At 36.2% G+C, this 19,715-nt stretch overlaps 1 protein-coding gene across 19 annotated transcripts in view; it reads right to left on the reverse strand.

The window, feature by feature from the left end:
* dnmt3ab (DNA (cytosine-5-)-methyltransferase 3 alpha b) overlaps window positions 1-19,715 on the reverse strand; it is a 569,168-nt gene that overhangs the window by 35,891 nt on the left and 513,562 nt on the right. For 13 of the 19 annotated variants that reach the window (XM_069886523.1, XM_069886520.1, XM_069886521.1 and 10 more), the window contains 2 exons: window positions 9,204-9,304; window positions 4,367-4,436 (listed from right to left, as the gene is read on the reverse strand). In XM_069886523.1, the coding sequence (XP_069742624.1) occupies window positions 4,367-4,436; window positions 9,204-9,304 (171 nt within the window). Of the gene's footprint in view, window positions 1-1,014; window positions 1,359-4,366; window positions 4,437-9,158; window positions 9,305-19,715 lie in introns of those variants that run through there. The other 6 variants (XM_069886519.1, XM_069886516.1, XM_069886526.1 and 3 more) reach the window with 3 other exon arrangements.

The raw sequence follows: 19,715 nt of genomic DNA on the forward strand, positions 1-19,715 counted from the left end.
GTAGATATTTGCTTGAGTGGTGCAAAAGAAACAGTATAGCATCAGTCAACATTATTTATCACAATTTGATAACTAAATTTAATTGCATTAAATACTATGCTGGGTCTAATGCAATCAGCTGATAAAATTCTGTATTTTACACCCTTTGAACTCTACATTATATATTTTAAACAATGATGCAACTTATTTTGTTTAGACAGCAGCATGGTTACAGACCCTTCAGGCTCACAAGCCTGTGCTGTCTAATTACACCCAGTTAACATTTTGAGTGCTAGGAGGAAACCAGAGCCCTAGGGAAAACCCACGCAGACACAGGGAGAATGTACAAACTCCTTACAGACAGTGCGGGATTCAAACCCTGGTCTCGAATGCTGGCACTGTAACAGCATTGTGCTAACCATTACACTAACTATGCTGTCCCTATTCTATTTTGTAAAGAGGATATCATTGTTCTGTTTCAAAGAAGAATGTGGTCTGGTCAGAAAGAATATATTTTCACTTACATGAGGACTTTTTGGCATAATTAGAGGGCAGAAACCCAGCAAGATGGAGAAGAAAGCTATTTTGAAACATTAACTCTTTATGTTGCTGGTCGGAGAGGAAATTGTTTATGGAGCAAAACAAACCAGGACTGAAAAGTAAATATCTTGGGATACATTGAATTTTTCAGAATATTGCTTGAAATCCTTTGATGACTAGAAATATTTCTGCATGACAGTGTGAATGGGATAAAGTATCTAATGAAAGATCAAAGAGGAATCATGATAGGAATTAATATTATTAAATGCAACACCTTTCTTGGCTGATGTTTTTAATATTTCCACAAATAGCTGTCAGCCTCAAAGTGACATCAAAGATGATCTTTTTTTTAATTCTCCTGTGGCCAAAACTTGAAATTCAGCTTAGCTTGTAGGATGCAGCAAAAAAATATTTATCAACATTTCACTTCTTATTGAACTAGAATAAGTAACATTTTTGATTTTAATATATTTATTGTTAAATTGTGATCTCTAATCTATCTATTGACAGGAAGCAATTTTTGTGATTTTAATCAGCATACATTAGTCATCATTTCAGAAAGTGCTTCCAATTAGCAGTGATGACTGAAGAAGAACTGGTTGTGAAATTGTAGACTGCAATCTTTTTTTGTCCATTTAACAAAACAAGTCAAAGAGTGAAGTGAGTGCTACAGAGATTCAGTCCAAATGCTTCCGTATGGTGATAACCTCAACCCAAAGGTGTTCAAAAGTGACACTGCTTCAAAAGTGATCCTCATTTGGGTCTAGTGTTGCAGTCTTTGCAGTGCTTTGAAAAGAAGTTCAATTTTACATGCGCAACTTCAAAGAAAATGTTAAATCCTGTTGAAAAGAGATGGAATGAAGTTTCTAATCACTCTTTCACCCTGTAAAAAAAAACTAATATAATATTGGGATGATAGCTACTCCATTCAATGGAAAATCATATAAATTTTTAAATAATAAATTTTGATTTTGCTCTCGGTTAATGTTAGTAGAATTTTTCCTTCCTAACTCCATTGATCAATCCAACTGGCTGCTCAGCCTGTTTGAACTTGGATGCTGCACATCTCTATAGATCATGACGGATGAGGACAACAAACTAACTATAACATCACTTGGGTGAAGGGTCACTGCTCATTTCTGACAACAAAATGTTGACCATCATTTTGTAAATATCTATTCCCATTGCCACAAAGAGGTTAAGAGTCCACTTATTTTAATTTAAATATGCTGACACTGGAATACTTACCACAGACTAAAACATGATTCAACACAAATTATTTCTTTATTTGACAACTGGGTGTGTATGTATTAATTAAAGGACATTGAAATCCAAGGGCAAGTACTGTGAGTGTTCAGCCCTTGATATGAATTATACTCTTTATTTCATCACAAAAGACTAAAGCAGACATAATTGGGAGATATCAGGTCCTGCTGCATATTCACTTTCTATGTTCGTTTGTATTAGTTTATGGAAACCTTTTATTATAATTTTAGCAACAAAACATTTTTTGAAGCAATGACACATGCTGAAAACATAGAAGGGTTTAAACAAGCAACCCAGGCAGTGTGAGGAGCTGCAACCGGTTACAAAATATTCAAATTTATTGTACGCACTCCTCCAATAATTATATTTTGAGATCACTAAACTGCTGTTCAAATTGGTCCCAAAAGTCATAAAAGAGTAGGTAACACTCAGGCACTAGAAATGGTGATTCATGGGACAGGATTTCACATCCCACAAACAACAGAGAAACAAATTGTATGGTCATACTGCAGAAATTTTGAAGTATTAGCAAAATCTTTCTTTGCTTAATTATCTTATTTCCACTTTTAGAGAGGCATGTACAGGAATTAAAATCTAACTGCTTTTTGTGGGCACATTAAGCACACAAATTATCTACACATGAACAAAGGTGAGTGTCCTTTCCATGTGTAATTTCAGCTGGGAATACCTGTGTTCCTTCTTGTTCATGACTCCTTCCATAGGGCATGACCCTTTTATCATTTTATATTGACTGAACCATATTGAAACTTGGGACTTAGCGTCATTATTATCCATTATCATTATCAGTTCATGTAAAATGTTATTTTGAAAGCTAAACCTGTTCTTCTGCCTTGGTGTTCCACAGTATCTTAACGGAATAAAATTGCAGGTAACTTACAACATAAATTGATCATATTTCTGTTCTGCATTATTTAAGAAGTTAGTGACCTTGCAACTAAATGCTGAGCTATATTTCCTTTCCATTTTGTGGGGGACACTGGATGAGTTAGATATGAACTTAGTTCTCATCCTTACTTCAGTTTGCTTTCTCTGTGGCACTTGATCCTGGCTGACTGACCAAAAGGCAGTAAGGGTTTGATGCAGTTTAATTCAAATAGTAAGTGGCGGACTGCTGTAAATTTACACTAGCAACAGTTAGAAACATTTTTAGTGTTATTGAACTCAGAATAAATGTAGTGGTTCAAGGGTAACTAGAGAAGGACAATAAAAAAAAACAATAAAATGAATTAAAAGTAATAATTGCAGTTGTGACATTCATGAGATCTAAAGATCTCTTCCAACATATACTATTGAGGGGAACACAAGGTTGCAATAAGAATCCATGAATGAAATATGAATTTGCAATTGCATGCAAATATTGTTCTGAAACTATTTTGGAAGCCCTCTGCAGCTTAGTGAGATCATAGATTCACTTTATCGTTTGAATAAATCTGAAGAGATTATGTGTATTCCTTCAAATATTAGAGAGATTTTGGAATATTTGTAATGATCATTGAGTTGCTCTTTGACTCCCTCACAAATGTAGTGAAAACAGCATGTGGGAACATTTTATAAGTATGTTAAATTGGGCATTGAGATATGATGCATGAAAACAGAATATGTTATTCATGATGTCATGGAGAAGTCCATAATACATTGCATTGGCCACTAACCAGCAGATTGAAATATAAATGTAATATCATTAAATGATTGCCTTTAAAATATAGCTAATTACAGGCCAATTTGGAAACTGACCAGGAGTATTCAGATGATTCAGGCAGTGGGAGGAGCAGGGTAAACTAGTGAGCATGCAGCAGAAAGGAGGAAAATAAAGATGAATCCCTCTATGTTCTCTTCAACATACACCCTTCAGTTTGTTAATTAGGAGGTCAGCATAGTAGGAAATGGAAATTATTGAGATCATCTTGTTTTTTTTCATTGAAAATAATAATTCCATGCATTTATTTTAAAAAATGACATTGTATTTTGAAAAGAAGGCATGAAACCACATTTTTCTGCTGCTTTCAGTTCCCCTTTGGATCATGGAATTTTATGGCTCAGTGGCAAAATGGGCAAGGGTAACTAACCTGAGCAGATTGCATCTGCATTTTATATCCAAGATGAATCACTTAAAAGCCTGTAGAAATAAAATTATGTTGGGTGTAACATTGACCACCCAATCAGATTGTCCATTTGGTGCTAGGTTTTAGTTAGGTTAGAAAAAATCCTCAAGGTCTCTGTTTAACAGAGTGTAGAACCTCCAAGTGCAAGGTAGTAAAGTTAGCATGGCACTAGTTCAATCCTGTGTTACTGTAGTCTAATGACCAAGTGATTTATGTTTTTTTAATGGAAATCTTCGCCACAAATATAAATATGATAAGAGGAATAGGAGGCTTGATCCATCAAACAGTTAGGAAGAAATTGTGGAGAGCAGCAAATACAAAAGGGGAGGAAATAATTAAAGCAGCATGTGATTTCAATTTTTAATCATCTCCGAAGTGATTGCCGGTGGTTATGCAAAGTCTCTCTCCACAATTCATTCAAACAACAGAAAACTTTTGCAGAGACAATTTGCACTAACCTTTGCTGTCCTGCCGTGCTCAAGACAGTTCTGAAGATCAAGTTTATCATGATACATGGCAACCAGTGGTCTGAAAAAAAGAAGATTTGATCAGATTGCCACTCATAGATTTGAATTAAGCCATAAACAGATAGATGAATGTACATTTCAAACATATTTCCTCATTCAAAACACAGGATCAAAGTTTGTAAGTGAGGCAACGTCAAAACTTCCTACTGTTGCATTCAACAAACTTTTTTTTTCCAGTCTTCTTGGTAAACATCAAATGCATGTTTCCTGAATAAGTTGATACTAATTCTGTGTGTTAATTTTGTTGTTTTTCTGTAATAGATAAAACAACATATCCACTGGTGATTATGAATGAAATATGAAGTACAGAAAACAAGAAAAATGGAGACTTGAAACAATGATTAATTTAGTAAATTGTAGTTGCATAAATATAGGAAATTGCAGATGTATCATGAAACTTGATTTTGATGAATCAGCTGGAGCCAAATTAAAATACTGAATGGTCTTCCTCATTTGTCATCCAAGTTGCCATTTAAATTAGTAGCATAGTTTTGTAAAGGCTTTTGGCTGCTCAACTACTTTTAAAGTCATTCAATACATTACAACAAAAACATTATGAACTTTTAAAAAAAAACATGTATTTGACTCTATTGCTTTAGGCCAGTGGTTCTCAACCTTTTTCCTTCCACTCACATACCACTTTAATATTTCCTATGCCATAGATGCTCTGTGATTAGCAAGGGATTGCTTAAGGTGGTATGTGGGTGGGAAGAATCATTTGAGAACCACTGTTTTAATCGTACCTCATTGACTCGTTATGTGCACGGTTTCATAACTCCAAAGGAAATGGGCCAATGACAATTTTTATCCAGCAAAATATTTCAGTAACAATTGGGTCTAGAGCATTGATTCTCAACCTTCCCTTCCCACCCACATCCCACCTTAAGCAATCCCTTACTAATCACAGAGCACTGATGGCATAGGGATTACTTAAAGTGGAATGTGAGTGGAAAGAAAAAGGTTGAGACCCACTGCTTTAGGCAGTGAATAAATGACCAAGAAGTCCACAGTTCAATCTCTACTTGAAGCTGAGTAAACAATCTCAGCCATTTGGCATTCAGGCCATGAAAATTAGATTGAAATCACCAATTTGGTGATGTATGGAAGAGCTGCATTTTTCTAAAGTGAGCTGAGCAGTGAGCTAATGCTTGGTGGTGTTGTGTCTGATAGAAAGATATGGAGCCTCATTGCCTTTTTGCAAAGAAGAAGAACTAAGAAGCTAATGCCTTTAGCAAAGAGAAGCAGTGAAAGTGATTTCATAAAAGAGTAGATTCCAATAAAATAATTTAAGGATGGAGCTGTTAAGCTATTCCATATGGGTAAATGAATCAATATGCCCAAGCCAAATTTATTTTGAATGAACGACAAGCAGCTGGCAAGTATTTCTTCAGATATCAATGAATTATACTTCAGAGCACTTTTAAGCAGTCGCCTTTAGATCCCTGGTGGTTGAACCAAATCTTGGTGTTTGCAACTCTACAGAACATGCAGTTCATTAGATAAAGTCACCTACAGATCTATTCTTGGTAGGTAGGACCTAATTATTTTATTTTTAATTGAATTTTTTCAGTGATTTTATATTTTTATTGAATCACATTTCCTGACCACCATCATTGCCACAGATCAGAAGAAATAGTTTAATTTACAATTGAAATTTTGAATTAATCAAGAACACAAGAACTTCTTTGACTTACTTAATTATCCAATTCCCAAGACCTTTGAGCAAGAACTCAAAGAAGAAAGCTGCTGAATGTGGCATTGTTGATGCACGAGATAGTAAGAAAATTCATATTGTCTTGATGCTCAAAATAGATATGGAGCATAAGTGGGGCAAGATGCTCATAGGCCATAATGACAGGTCTTCTCAACACTAGCCCATCTATTTCTCTCTGAATATGCATTCAAGCTAGCGAAATGAAAAAAGCACAAAGTAAGCAGAATGTCATATACATGGAGAATATAAAATGAATGGATAAGAAAAAATAGAATCTTCTCAAATTTTAGGAAAAAAAGTTAGTAGTTTTTAAGCTATTTCTTTTGGAGTATCCTTTCTAATGAACTTCAGTGCTACAGAAGGTGAATATACCTCAGTATCTGGTAAGGTCAGCCTGAGCTGGTCATCAGGGGTGTAACTTTGTTTATTTCATAATACAGCAATTGGATGAATGCTGTCAGCCATGAAGAATATCCACAAAATTCTTGGAAGGCTGGTTAAAAAGAGGCTGGCAATCTTACATACAGCATGGTTCAATCTCCAAGGTGGACAATTCCATTACATAGTGGAGGGCAATAAAATGACCCCAGAATATGTCAAGACTATATCTAACTGTCTCGACCATATTTCTACAGCAATGAAACATCTGCGCCATCCCATCGGTAATTCTTCACCCATCCTTGAACTTTAATTATGACCAATGATATTCATTTCATATGCTTTATTCTATATTTAAGAAAATAAGTATTATTTGCATTATCCATCTGCGGTGTAGTAATCATAATTTCTCAAAAAAAATCCCTCAGTTTGACACAAGATATTAATGCACAAGTCTTTGGAATTGGAATCAAATCTGAAATCTTTTGATGAGATTATGTGACTGACTGATCTATGATTAATATGATTCAAACTGGATGGTGGCTGAAACTTTGATAATTAGGTTGCAGCCTGAACATTGTATTCACTCTATTCCAACTCAAACAAATGTGTATTAATTGCTAATCTTGATCCCAGACCTAATTTTTGAGCTCTTTCCAACCTAGTCACCAAATCTAATGTTCATAATTTTAAAGATGGACACTGATTATTTCAGCATGTGAACAAGATACCAAAGAAATGCCTCCTATATCACAATATATAATTAGTATTTATTAGAGGCGTAATTTTAAAAGGGTCAATGCCTCCATTAAAATGTTGATGAGAAGGATTTTAAGAGCCCATTGAACAATACCTTAGGGAGTCTGAGGGCAAAACTTGAATTATATTTCAAGTACTTGAGTCGGGAGTCAAAACTGAATTATATTTGTCTCACCTCTGGGCCTGAGAAGGAATAAGAGCACATGGGCATTTGTTTTATACTGTGAAACAAGACAATCTCACAATTTTTGATGATTGAACTAGTAGTAAACTTTTGATGTGGCAATTAGGAATCTTCCAGCATAGGGATGAAGCCAGAACTGTTCATATACATGCTGAGCAAAAAAACCATTCATAGGAAAATTCACAGAGCGGCGTGGTTAGCATAGTGTTTAGGGTAACGCTGTAACAGCGCCAGTGACTGGAGTTCGAATCCAGCGCTGTCTGTAAGGAGTTTGTATGCACTCCCCATATCTACATGTGTTTCCTTCAGGTGCTCCATTTTCCTCCCACCATTCATAAATGTACTAGGGGACACTAGTACTAGTACTAGTACTAGGGTTGGGGTGTAAGTCAATTGGTTGTAATTGGGTAGAACAAGCTTGTTGGCTGAAAGGGCCTGTTATCTGAATGTAAAATTTACTATATTAACGCTGACTTGATTACAATGAAGAAATCTTGAACAAAGGAAATATTAATGAATAGAGAAAAAAACAAAATATTATAATGAAAGAGATAGGGTTAATAATCAAAGAATTCACTGATTTCAGTAAGAAGAAATATATGATAGAGGCCTGATCTCATATTCCCTTGTATACACATGCAAAAAGTTAAACTTAGAATCAATGAAAGCTTGGGAGAGAGAAAGATATAGAAACAATGAAAGTGAGAGAAAAGGACTCAAAACTGAGTGATGGGTTACCTGCAGAAAATTATTGGAGAAAAGACTCAATTTTGTTGATTGCCTGTGACATAGGAACAAAATTTAAAGACTGATTATTGTTTTGCTATTTTCATTAATTGGTAAGCAGAAATTTGGGATTGTGGATCAGACAACTACATGCAGGTGGAATGTCAGAATTAATTTTGTTACATCCTCATTACATTTTTTAGATTTTCACTGACATCTGTTTATAAAAACAAATGCAGCCTACAATTGCCTATATCAATATGAGCTATCAACAGATATTATCAGTTTTCCCTTTCAATTAAAATATTCACCCTACAAACCATCAGAATGTGTGTCAAGAGAAACAGATTTAGTACAGAACGTTCAAAAGGATTCGCAAAATATGTTTCATTGGTTTTCTATAAAGTCTGAATTCCCTCCATAGATGTGCTCTGACCTTTTTAGTATTTCCTGTGTTTTCTGTTTTCACTCTCATATATTTTAAGAAGTTTTTCAATCCTTAATGATAAATATATTTCTGACACACGAGTTAAAGTGTGGTGTGAAACATAAAGGACAAGAAAATATAAAAGGACATAATCAAATACAATAAATGGAATTAAAACATGGACAATTTATAGATATAACTAATTATGCAGCATTTGTCAAGGACTTGTTAACTGTTTGAAGCTCCAGTATTCTTTTCAACCTGCCAGTGAATTTCATAAATTCACAATCATATTGAATACATTGCAGAGATGGACTTGCTCTGCAGAAATAGGAAAATTGTCCAATAAATATCAACATGTCATTTGTCAACCAATCAAAATGTAGGTAACATACGACAGAGAACAGGATGTTTCTTGCAAAAAAGAGGTCTGCAGAGGAAACAAGAAGACGATTAAAACTCAGATCAAATGGATATCTATTCTCCTTCACAAAAGGTTCTTTGTCCATGGATAGAATACTCTACTGAGTCTCACTGTGTCATGCTGTCCACTGGCTAATTCTCAGTATGGCTCCCTCACCGTTCTTTCACCAACCTGTTCATACCAGGAAGGTTACCCCAGAAGTAACGGGCTCGGTGGGCAGCAGAGACTTCCTTGGCATCAATCATCACAGGATTACACTATCATAAAAAGAGGAAAATATAAATTTATTAATTTCATGAAATGGAACATTTATATTTTGAGTGAAATCTTCTTTCATCCCTTATTACCTTTCCCATCCCATAATTTAAGATGTCCAAAAAACATTTTTTCAATTTAAACTTCCAGCATGGTTTTGACCACTGACAATGCATATTAAGAACACAGGTATGGTTTGACTTTTGATCCATTATAATTCTGCTGGGCTTGAAACTATATTTACAATGAACACATCCTGCTGTCAGATGCCAATGACAAGAGGGAAAATAGCTCCTGAAATGAACTTTAAATAAGGTTACTATTGCACTATCTCCCATTATAATCGCTCAGACAGCATACAGACTGTGTTGTTTTGACGCACTAAATGAGAAGTCCATTCTAAAGTTGCATTGAGTGTTTCACTGTTTATTGGAACTCTTAAAATAATTAAACTATACTTAAAACAATTAGTAAAACAGACAATAAAATGTTAATAACGATCAAAAGGAATTATCCAGAACATCTGGTCCTACTCTGTGCAAAATCAAATTCAAAACTAAATTGTTTATCTCAAACATGCAGAAAAAAACCTTGGTGTAATGGCTTGGTATATGGAGACATACTCATGGAATTCGTAAACAATATTCTTGCTGCTGGTTTCTTGCAAATCATTTAAAGTCATTTTAACTCTTACAATACTGGCCCCTAATTATTACATTTTCAAATAATAATTACCATAACAAAGAAAAAAATTGAATATAATAATACATCAGATAAATATTCAAAAGAAAGTGAAAGTCAATCATTAAAGCTTTCTGCTTCTTATAAAAGACAGATTTTGGTAATTGGTCTGTTCATAAAGCCATTTTAGTCTTAATCTGCTTTGCTCTGGCACTATCCAGTGCCTGAACAAGATTCTCTTTATTGAGGGCACAAGATGGGTCTTTTTTTCCCTTTCTCTTTCTCTTCTTGGACATAGAAAAGGTAAAGACTCAACAACATTAGTTCCTCAAATTCATCAACATCCACTCTGCCTTCTATTTTCTTTTCCTGTAATTCTGGATCCAATTTTACAACTTCCAAATTCAGTTTCATTTTCTGATGATTTATCTTGAAGTCTTTTATTCCATTCTCTCTCTGCATTTAGTTCTTTCAATAGTAATGTTTCCATGATCTTCTGAGAAGTTAGCAACTTAACTTGAAGTAAAAAGGTTATTTGATGCATTGGTACCTCTGCTTTCAGCCTTTTTGTAGAATGCTCGAGATGTTTGAATTTTTTCACCTTGCTTCTTACATTTGATGAAATGTAATTCCACTTTCTTTCTTTCTGCATTGTTATTAACTAGGTTTTCAAGAATGCACCATGATTGTTTTCCATAGTCAGTTGTCTTGTTCTCTTTCAAAAAATCAATGTCCTTCTCCAACCCTTTGCATCGTGATGAAGCTGAATCCCTTTGTTCAAAAACTGCATTAATTTATTTAGCTGTTATTCTTTTCTTCAGCTTGTTTTTATAAATTCTATTTGCAATTATTTGTCCATTCTCTGATCGTCTCTCTTGGTTACTTACAAAACTGAAGAATTATCAGATTTAGTTTTGTTTCCAAGTACAAAGTTAAAACCTTTTTGATCACTATATTCTGGAATATCCAATATTTCTAAGTCTTTTATGAACATTTTGTTCTCTGAAGACAGTTGCAGCATACTGTCAATGAAATGCTCCTTTATACCATGAGCACAATTTTCTGTGTTCGCCCATTTTAAAACAAGATGCAAGATTTCTCCGTTGATCTTGTTTGCTGGTGCATCTGGGTTACAAAAGCTACTTTCAGATTTGTTCCCAGACATTTGTTTCATTACTGCCCTGGATTAAGCTTTGCAGGAGTAATCACCAGCAGTATTTGAAAGTAAAGCACAGGATTCTGTTGACACTGTGGTTAAGTTGGAAAAAAACACACACACACAAAAGCTGGAGAAACTCAGAAGATCAAACAGTGCCTTTATGTAGCAAAGGTGAAGATACATCACCAACATTTCAGGCTTGAGCCCTTCGTGAAGGTGTGGGGGAACATGAGAGATGTCCAAACAAAAGGTGGGAGGGGGTGGTGAGGGTGGGAGATGATAGGTGGAGGGGAGAAGTCTAGGCAGGGTGGAGAGGGAAAGGAAGTAGGAACAGGAATAACTAGTTAAAGGGGGGAGAAAAGCAAGCGTATTGGTAGAATGCAGTGAACTCATTGTTCATGCCCTGGGGTTGGAGGGTGTCCAGATGAAAAATGAAGTGTTGTTCCTCCAATCTGCAGGTGGTCAGGGTGGGGCAGTGCGAAAGACCACGGACAGACATATAAGTTTGAGAGTGTGACAAAATTGAAATGGTTGGCCACAAGGAGGTCCCTTTTGTTGTGGATGGAGATGAGATGCTGGGTGAAGTGATCTCCTAATCAGAGACCGGTCTCTCTGATCTAGAGAAGGCCATAGAGGGTGCACTGGATGCAGTAAATGAGTTCTTTGGAGGCACACCTATTATCTTCCACCCTCACAACTCCCCTCCCCTTCCCCCTTTTGTTTGAAACACCTGTACCTCCAAAAAACTCATTTAAATAAAAGTGTAAGAAAATTTATTTGTTGAGACAAAATGCCTTGGATGGCATTGGAAAAATTAATGTGGAAATATGAATGGGGAGATTATGAACGCCTAATTTTAAAAATTACTATAACGCAGCTCAACTTAGACTTTTGTCCTCTTGTTATCAGATTGATGAAAAGACAGCGTGGGCACAAATTGAAATGAGTAAAATAGGAGAAAATAATTCTGAGCACATTTTGTATAAATGGCATGAAGGATTTTTGTGAGGGCAAAAAGATACACCAATTTTGAAACATATACTTAAAAGTATGGAATGGAATACATGTCGAAAGAGGAATGAAGAATTATCAATTGGCTAGAATGTTATTATAGCAAAATCTTTTGATTCCTTTTACGGTTAATAATGTTTATTTTGACATTTGATATAATTGTGGAATAAAAAGGATAAAGGATTTTTTTGGGCTCTTTTTTGACTTTTGACCAATTGAAAGATAAGTATAATATACCAAATAATACCATTTTTTCTTATTATCATATTAAATCATATTTAAAAAGAAAGTTAGGAATGATTTTAGATTACCTGACAAAGTCAATTAGAATACTTAAAAACTGATAAGTTTATCAAAAGATTCATTACTAATAAGTATATAAAATTGCAAGAGACTATGCAGAAAAAGGATCTAATTAAATCTAAATTGAGATGGGAAAGTGATTTAAATATACAAATTCAAGAAGTAGTAGGGTCAAAATTTTGTTATGAAAGTGTAACTAATACAATTCATGTCAGATACTAAATGGAACAATTCAATTTTTTACATCAATTATATTATACTCCATAAAAATTAAATGGAATTAATTCAAATTATTCTGATCAATGTTTTAGATGTAATAAAGAAGAAGGAACTGTTTTACATGCAGTTTGGCAATGTGAAAAAGTAGAAAAATTTTGGGAAGATGTAAGTTGGGACGAATTATGAAGATGCAAGTTTTGACATAAAGTTTTGACACCGTCATGACATTGCAACATCCTCTGAGAAAGAGAGCGTTGTTACGGAGTCCAGAGGACACAAAAAACCAGCAGCAATAGATATGCTCCACAACACAAGGTTACTTCAACAAAAGGAGTTTTTAATTATATTTGAACAAGAAAACAAAATTAAACTTTAACTTATTACTTAACCAACCTAACAACTCAATTCCACCCCCCCCCAATACTAAATGCAGGTGTGTGTAATGTATATTTAAGATTAGAAAAGTTCTTTGGATCACAGTCCAATCTCACTGGTTGCAGGCAATTCTTGTACTGTGCACAGAAGTTAGCATTAACAAAGTTCACCAGTCTTTGGTGCATAACAAGCAAATGGTTACCACTCAGGAGTGTTCTCGCTGGTTTTCAGAGAGAGATTCCTTTTCCAGGACATCCGCAACTGATTCCTTCTCAATCAGACTTGTTGACGAAACTTGCCCCTTTCAGGGTTCTCCAGATGATCCTCTTTCTTTCAGGTCACCTTTCACACCACCAGTCTTCTCCTTTGACCAGGTACCCTTCCAAAGTTTGCTAGCTTGTCTCTCTGGAACAGATTTCTGTGTCTCTCCTTTCTGCTTCACATCCTCCCACTTTGAGAGCAAAACTCTTCTCCTCTGCCTGCAAAGATCACATGCTTTCCCAAGCAAGCTGCTGTTGATACTTTGTTGCTTCCTGCAAAAAGCATTCAGCAAAAGTCCTGCAAATATTCTGTGTTTTAAAATGTGTGTGTCCAAGCTGCTCTAACAATTCCTCCCAAACCACCTCTAAATACTCTGTCACAGTGTAAGCTTGTAAACTCTTCATATCCTCTGGTCTTATTAACAACCATTAACACCACCTACGGCTCCTAGAACGCTTCCACCAGCGTTGTCTCCGCTCCATCCTCAACATCCATTGGAGCGCTTACATCCCTAACGTCGAAGTACTCGAGATGGCAGAGGTCGACAGCATCGAGTCCACGCTGCTGAAGATCCAGCTGCGCTGGATGGGTCACGTCTCCAGAATGGAGGACCATCGCCTTCCCAAGATCGTGTTATATGGCGAGCTCTCCACTGGCCACCGTGACAGAGGTGCACCAAAGAAAAGGTACAAGGACTGCCTAAAGAAATCTCTTGGTGCCTGCCACATTGACCACCTCCAGTGGGCTGATAACGCCTCAAACCGTGCATCTTGGCGCCTCACAGTTTGGCGGGCAGCAACCTCCTTTGAAGAAGACCGCAGAGCCCACCTCACTGACAAAAGGCAAAGGAGGAAAAACCCAACACCCAACCCCAACCAACCAATTTTCCCCTGCAACCGCTGCAACCGTGTCTGCCTGTCCCGCATCGGACTGGTCAGCCACAAACGAGCCTGCAGCTGACGTGGACTTTTTACCCCCTCCATAAATCTTCGTCCGCGAAGCCAAGCCAAAGAAAGATTAACAACCATGAAAGAGCCTTCTGTATATAAGCTCTAGAAATCTATACTTGTCCCAAAATCTTTCTCTAGTAACTACTTAGCCGGTTTGAATCCTACATCAGGATTAACATGTTGGTAACTCTTTACAAGTTCTCTTGTGAACCTGCTGAAAAAAAACCAATACTCCTGATGTTGACACCTAATTTGAATAATGCATTGAAAGCTTTTCAAAAATGAGTGGAATTCAAGGGGGTCACTATAAAAATAGGTAATTTCTCTCTGATACAGAGAAGAGAGAGTATGTAACTGCATTAAGGATGCAGCTATCTATCTCATCTTGTCTTGTAATGCCCAGGTGTACATTACTTTGACAACCCAGATTTCTAATACTTGCCAGGAGTGCCTGGTATGACCTTGTAAGAGATGGCATTTGGCTCCCATCTTTGTCCAATGCATTCATTGGGATTTGAGCTATGTCTTCTTGCATCAACCCAATTAATTTCTGATCCTGAACATCTCACACCATGCTTTAACCTTCCTGGTATAGGACCAAGCATGTATTGTGTTTGCAGCACTGGCTCAGCACTGAGTCTTAATCTGCTTAGTCCATGACCAAGCACTTCTTGTGGTTCTATCACTGGCTCAGCCCCCTGCCTAGACCTGTCTATTTCAGGACCAAGCCCGTATTGTGGCTGTAGCACTGGCTTAGCTATGTTATTCATTAGTTTCTTTTTCTGGACTCCTTCATCAAAATTTGATGCCTTCTAGCACCAAATACCACTGAGCCTTCTAGTTTCTGTGACTGGCCTCATTAACAGCAATTTTTTTCTGTCCAGTTCCAATTGCTTCTTTTGCTTTTTTAGCTGCATTTCCTCTCCTCCATTCTTAGCTGCTCTTCTTCTCTTCGTCATTGTATCTCCTCCTTATCTTTGAAGTTCAATCCAAACTGAAGCATTTTCTTTTCTACTTTAAGAGCTGCTGTGTCTGCTTGAATTTTTAAATGAATAGATTCAGTACTTGAAACTCTGGAACACTATTGTTAGGTTCTGTACATCAGGTGCTGCTTTAATCTCTGACCATGATTTGGTTTTAGATTGTTCATCCTCCACACCACCATCTTGTGGCATAGCTTCAGCCACTACTGAGAGGTCGGTCTGGCCTCAAATTCAATTAATGGTTTTTGCAGTAATTTTGTGGGATGTGTATCCCTCACAACTGTAATCTTTTTCTTATCTATATCTTCCCTCAGTCTTGCTGGAAGAGCTGCTTTGTTTCCTTTTGTATCTAATTGCCAACTTCACAATTCTTCTACAAGTTCCAATACTTTCATTTTTTTGACAAATAGCAGCTACAGCTGGTGTTTCTTCTCTTGTGTTGTTCAACACACTCAGACATTAAATATACACAAAAATCTCTCCAAAACCAAAACATTGGACAAGCAGTTATTGAAGCAAACTGTGTTCTAAATTGTAATAAACAACAAATAGAACATCCAATGGTCTTGGTTGTTCATGTTTGTGCCTCTTTATCAAACTGCTCTAAACAGAGCCCAATCAATCAAGCTTTCTCTTCCAAATCCAATTTCCAACTTCAATGTCTTCATTTCTGTCTTCTCTTGTCTAATGAGTCAATAATTTTCTTTGACTAAATATTGCAACTATTTCCCTTTATAATCACTCACACAGTAGACAGATGGTGTTGTTTTGACTCGTTAAATAAGAAATCCATTCTAAAGTAGCATTGAGTTTTTCACTATTTATTTGAACTCTTAAAACAATTAAATATAATTAAAACAATTAATAAAACAGACAATAAAATGTTAATACATTCAAAATAACAGTCAAAAAGAATTGTCTAGACCATCTTCATTTTGCTCTGGTCCTACTCTGTACAAAAGAAAATTCAAAACAAAATTGTTTATCCCAAAAATGCAGAAAAAGACCTTGGCGTAAAGGCTTTTACTATGGAGACATACTTATGGAATTCGTAAACAATATTCTAGCTGCTGGTTTCTTGCAAAAATATGTTTGCAAGTCATTTTAACCCTTACAATTACACATACAAGTTCAGTTTCAATAAATCCACTCTTTTTTGTTCATGATGCAGAGAATCCTGTGCAGAAAATCTTGCTAAAGGCCAACATACAGGTACCATAAGCAATTAAGAGAGCAAACAGTATGTTAGCCTTTAATGCATGAATATGAATACCAGAGCCAAGTCTTCTTGCAATTGTACAGAACTCAGCTGAAGGAACTCCTGGAGTATTGTGCAGTATATCCTTCTGGTTTCCCTATTTTAGAAAGGATATAATCAAAGGGATTGTAGATAAGAATCAGTGGACTGGTTCCTAGGATGACAGATTTGCATAAGAGGTGAGATTTAGTGGACAGGGACAGTACTCTTCAGAATTTGTATGAAAGGAAGGAGATTGCATTTAAGCTTATAACATTCTTCAAGTGCTTTATAGCCTGGATGCATGGAGGATGTTTTTCCTCACTGGGAAGCTGAAGGCTCTGTTTGAGGCTGGGGAAATGCCTTCTCTCAGCAGGGGGTGAATGTTTACAATCTTACCCCTAATGCCTCAGTACTTATGTTTGATCAAAAACAGATAGATAGATCCTTGGACATTAAGAGGACAAAGGAATATGATGATAGTGGTGAGACTGATCAGTCATGAACTTGATGAATGGTGGAGCAGGTCAGAAGGGTCACATGGTCTATTCCTCTTCCTTTTTTCTTAGGGCTTGAATCTTATCCCAGAAATAACTTCAGTAAGTTAAATAAGTGCAACACATTTCAACCAACACAAAGGTGGAAAGATAGGCCAAGAATGGCCAAAACCATCATTGTTTCCTTAAGGGAAAATCTTGTTTGAAAAACCTATTGGAATCCTTTGAAGAAGTGACAGGTAGGCTGGGTAAAGGAGAGGTAGTAGATGCTGTGTATTTGAATTTTCAGAAGGCCTTTGACTAGATGCTGCATATGAGGCAAGATAAGAGCATGTGGTGTAACAGGAAACATAAGAGCATGGGTAGAGCATTGGGTGATTAGCAGGAAGCAGAGAGTTGGAATACAGGGATCATATTCTGGTTGGTTGTCAGTGGTGCTTCACAGGGGTCGGTGTTAGAACTGCTTCTTTTTGTGTTGTATATCAATAATTTAGAATTTTAGATTAATGGCTTTGTGGCCAAGTTTGCAGATAGTTGGAGTAGCAGGTATTGTTGAGGAAAAAGGGAAGCTGCAGAAGGACTGAGACAGATTAGAATGGGCAAAGAAGTGGTAAATGAAATACAATGTCAGAAAGTATATGGTCATGTACTTTGATAGAAGAAATAAACAGGCAGATTATTTTCTAAGTGGGGAGAAAATTAAAAATACCCAGATGCAAAGGGAAGTGTGCAGGATACCCTGAATGTTAACTTGCAGGTTGAGTCAGTGGTGAAGAAGGCAATTTAAGAGGAATAGAATATAAGAGCAGGGATATGATATTAAAGCTTTATAAGGCACTGGTGAGATTTCAAGGAGTATTGTGAGCAGTTTTGGGCTCCTCAATTAAGAAAGGGTGAGCTAAAAGGATGAGGGTTCTTAATAATAACTCTGGGAATGAAAGGGTTATCATACAAGGAATATATGATGACCCACAGCCTGTACTTATTGGTATTTAGGAGCATCTCATTGAAACATTTTGAATGTTGAAAGGCATAGGCAGAGGTATAAAAGTATTTTCCTATAGTGGGAGAGTCCATTACAAAAGGGCACAGCTTCAGGATAGAAGGCCATCCACGTAGAACAAAGGTGCAGAGAAAATTCTTCAGTTAGAGGGTGGTGAATCTGTGTAATTTGTTGCTACAGATATTTGTGAAGGCCAAGTCATTGAGTGTATTTAAGACAGAGATTGATAGTTTCTTGATTTGCCAGGGCATCAAAGGTTATGGGGAGAAGACTGGGGAGTGGGGCTGAGTGGGAAAATGGATCAGCTGTGGATTGAATAGTGGGGCAGAATCAATGGACTGAATAGCCAATTTCTGCTCCTATGCATTATGGACTTATCCACCAGTAGTTTGTTCTAGACTGAGAAAAGTCATTTAATTGAAAGTGATTCTGAGGCTTGATAAATTTGGTCACTGTTATCTTTCAAGCAATATGCAAATGGACTGATGGAAATAAATTGTGGAAATAATGCATTGCAGAGTCAGGACTTCTCTGCAGAAAAATGTTTGCACAAATGGAAGACAGGTTTTCTTTATTCATTGATTAATTACCATACAGCCTTCAATTTAGGTTGTTTGCTTACGTATTCCTTGATTTCATGTGGACATTTTTTAATTTGACATGTGAAAGAACACTAATTTCTTTATCAATGCATCTAATCTTTTAATGACATAATTAACTTTGATCTCTTATAAATATAGATATGGAAATTGTCCCCTTCCAATGACTGATCACACTGGACAATGAAGATTTTGTTTCCTAAAAACTTATGGGTGTACTTTATGGATTATGGGCTGCTGATCACAAAAATCACCTTAAAATCTTCTTATTACACACCGTTTCTTTATATATAACCTATTTTTGTGATTTCCTGTCATATTTTAAGTCTACTTCAAGCATACAAAATCATGAATTGCAACATTTCATTGAAAATTGATTTTCTGCATTCGCACTTAGAATTATTCCCTGCTACCTTGGTGCAGTCAGTGACAAACATGGTGAAAGGTTTCACCAGACCATTGCAACCATGGAAAAGTGCTATCAGGGCAACTGGAATCCATCAATGCTGGCTGACTATTGTTGGCACTGACATGAGAGGCCTCATATGCTGAGTACAGATGAGAATAAGCAACAAAACATTTTTAGGTCAGATGTGTCAGCACCATGATGCAATTAAGCATGCAAATTTAAATAAATGGCAATTTAATGTTTCTCCTACTTCTTACATGATTCAGCAAATCTGAAATTATCTTTGTGTACACCTTGAAGTTGTCTATTCCAACCTCCAATTTTTTTCAGGAAGCAAACCTTTTGAAAAAATGTGTTGTCCAATGTAGGATGATAATATTTCTGACAAGATGGTAGGATGCCTTCTGTTTTGTACAAATAATGAAGACCATTATCTTAATACTTTTCATGTGCACTTTGTCTCTTCCTGATCTTTCACAAGGAACCACATTGTGATAATTAAAATGGTGAGTGTGATAATTCAACTCTGCTAATTCAACATATTTGACAGGAGCTAGAAAATACATATGAGGTGAGGTGAGTTGGTCTTAAATTTTATATCTTTGCAGTTTGGATTTAAACCAAATGATTTTCATCCTGATTTATTTGCATTTTTCAAATTGGAAATATATTAAATATGTGCACAGTAAATTGTTGTAAAACATAAAAGTCTGCAGACACTGTGAT

The sequence above is a fragment of the Narcine bancroftii genome, chromosome 6 (assembly GCF_036971445.1).
Source record: "Narcine bancroftii isolate sNarBan1 chromosome 6, sNarBan1.hap1, whole genome shotgun sequence".
Classification (NCBI taxonomy): Eukaryota; Metazoa; Chordata; class Chondrichthyes; order Torpediniformes; family Narcinidae; genus Narcine; species Narcine bancroftii.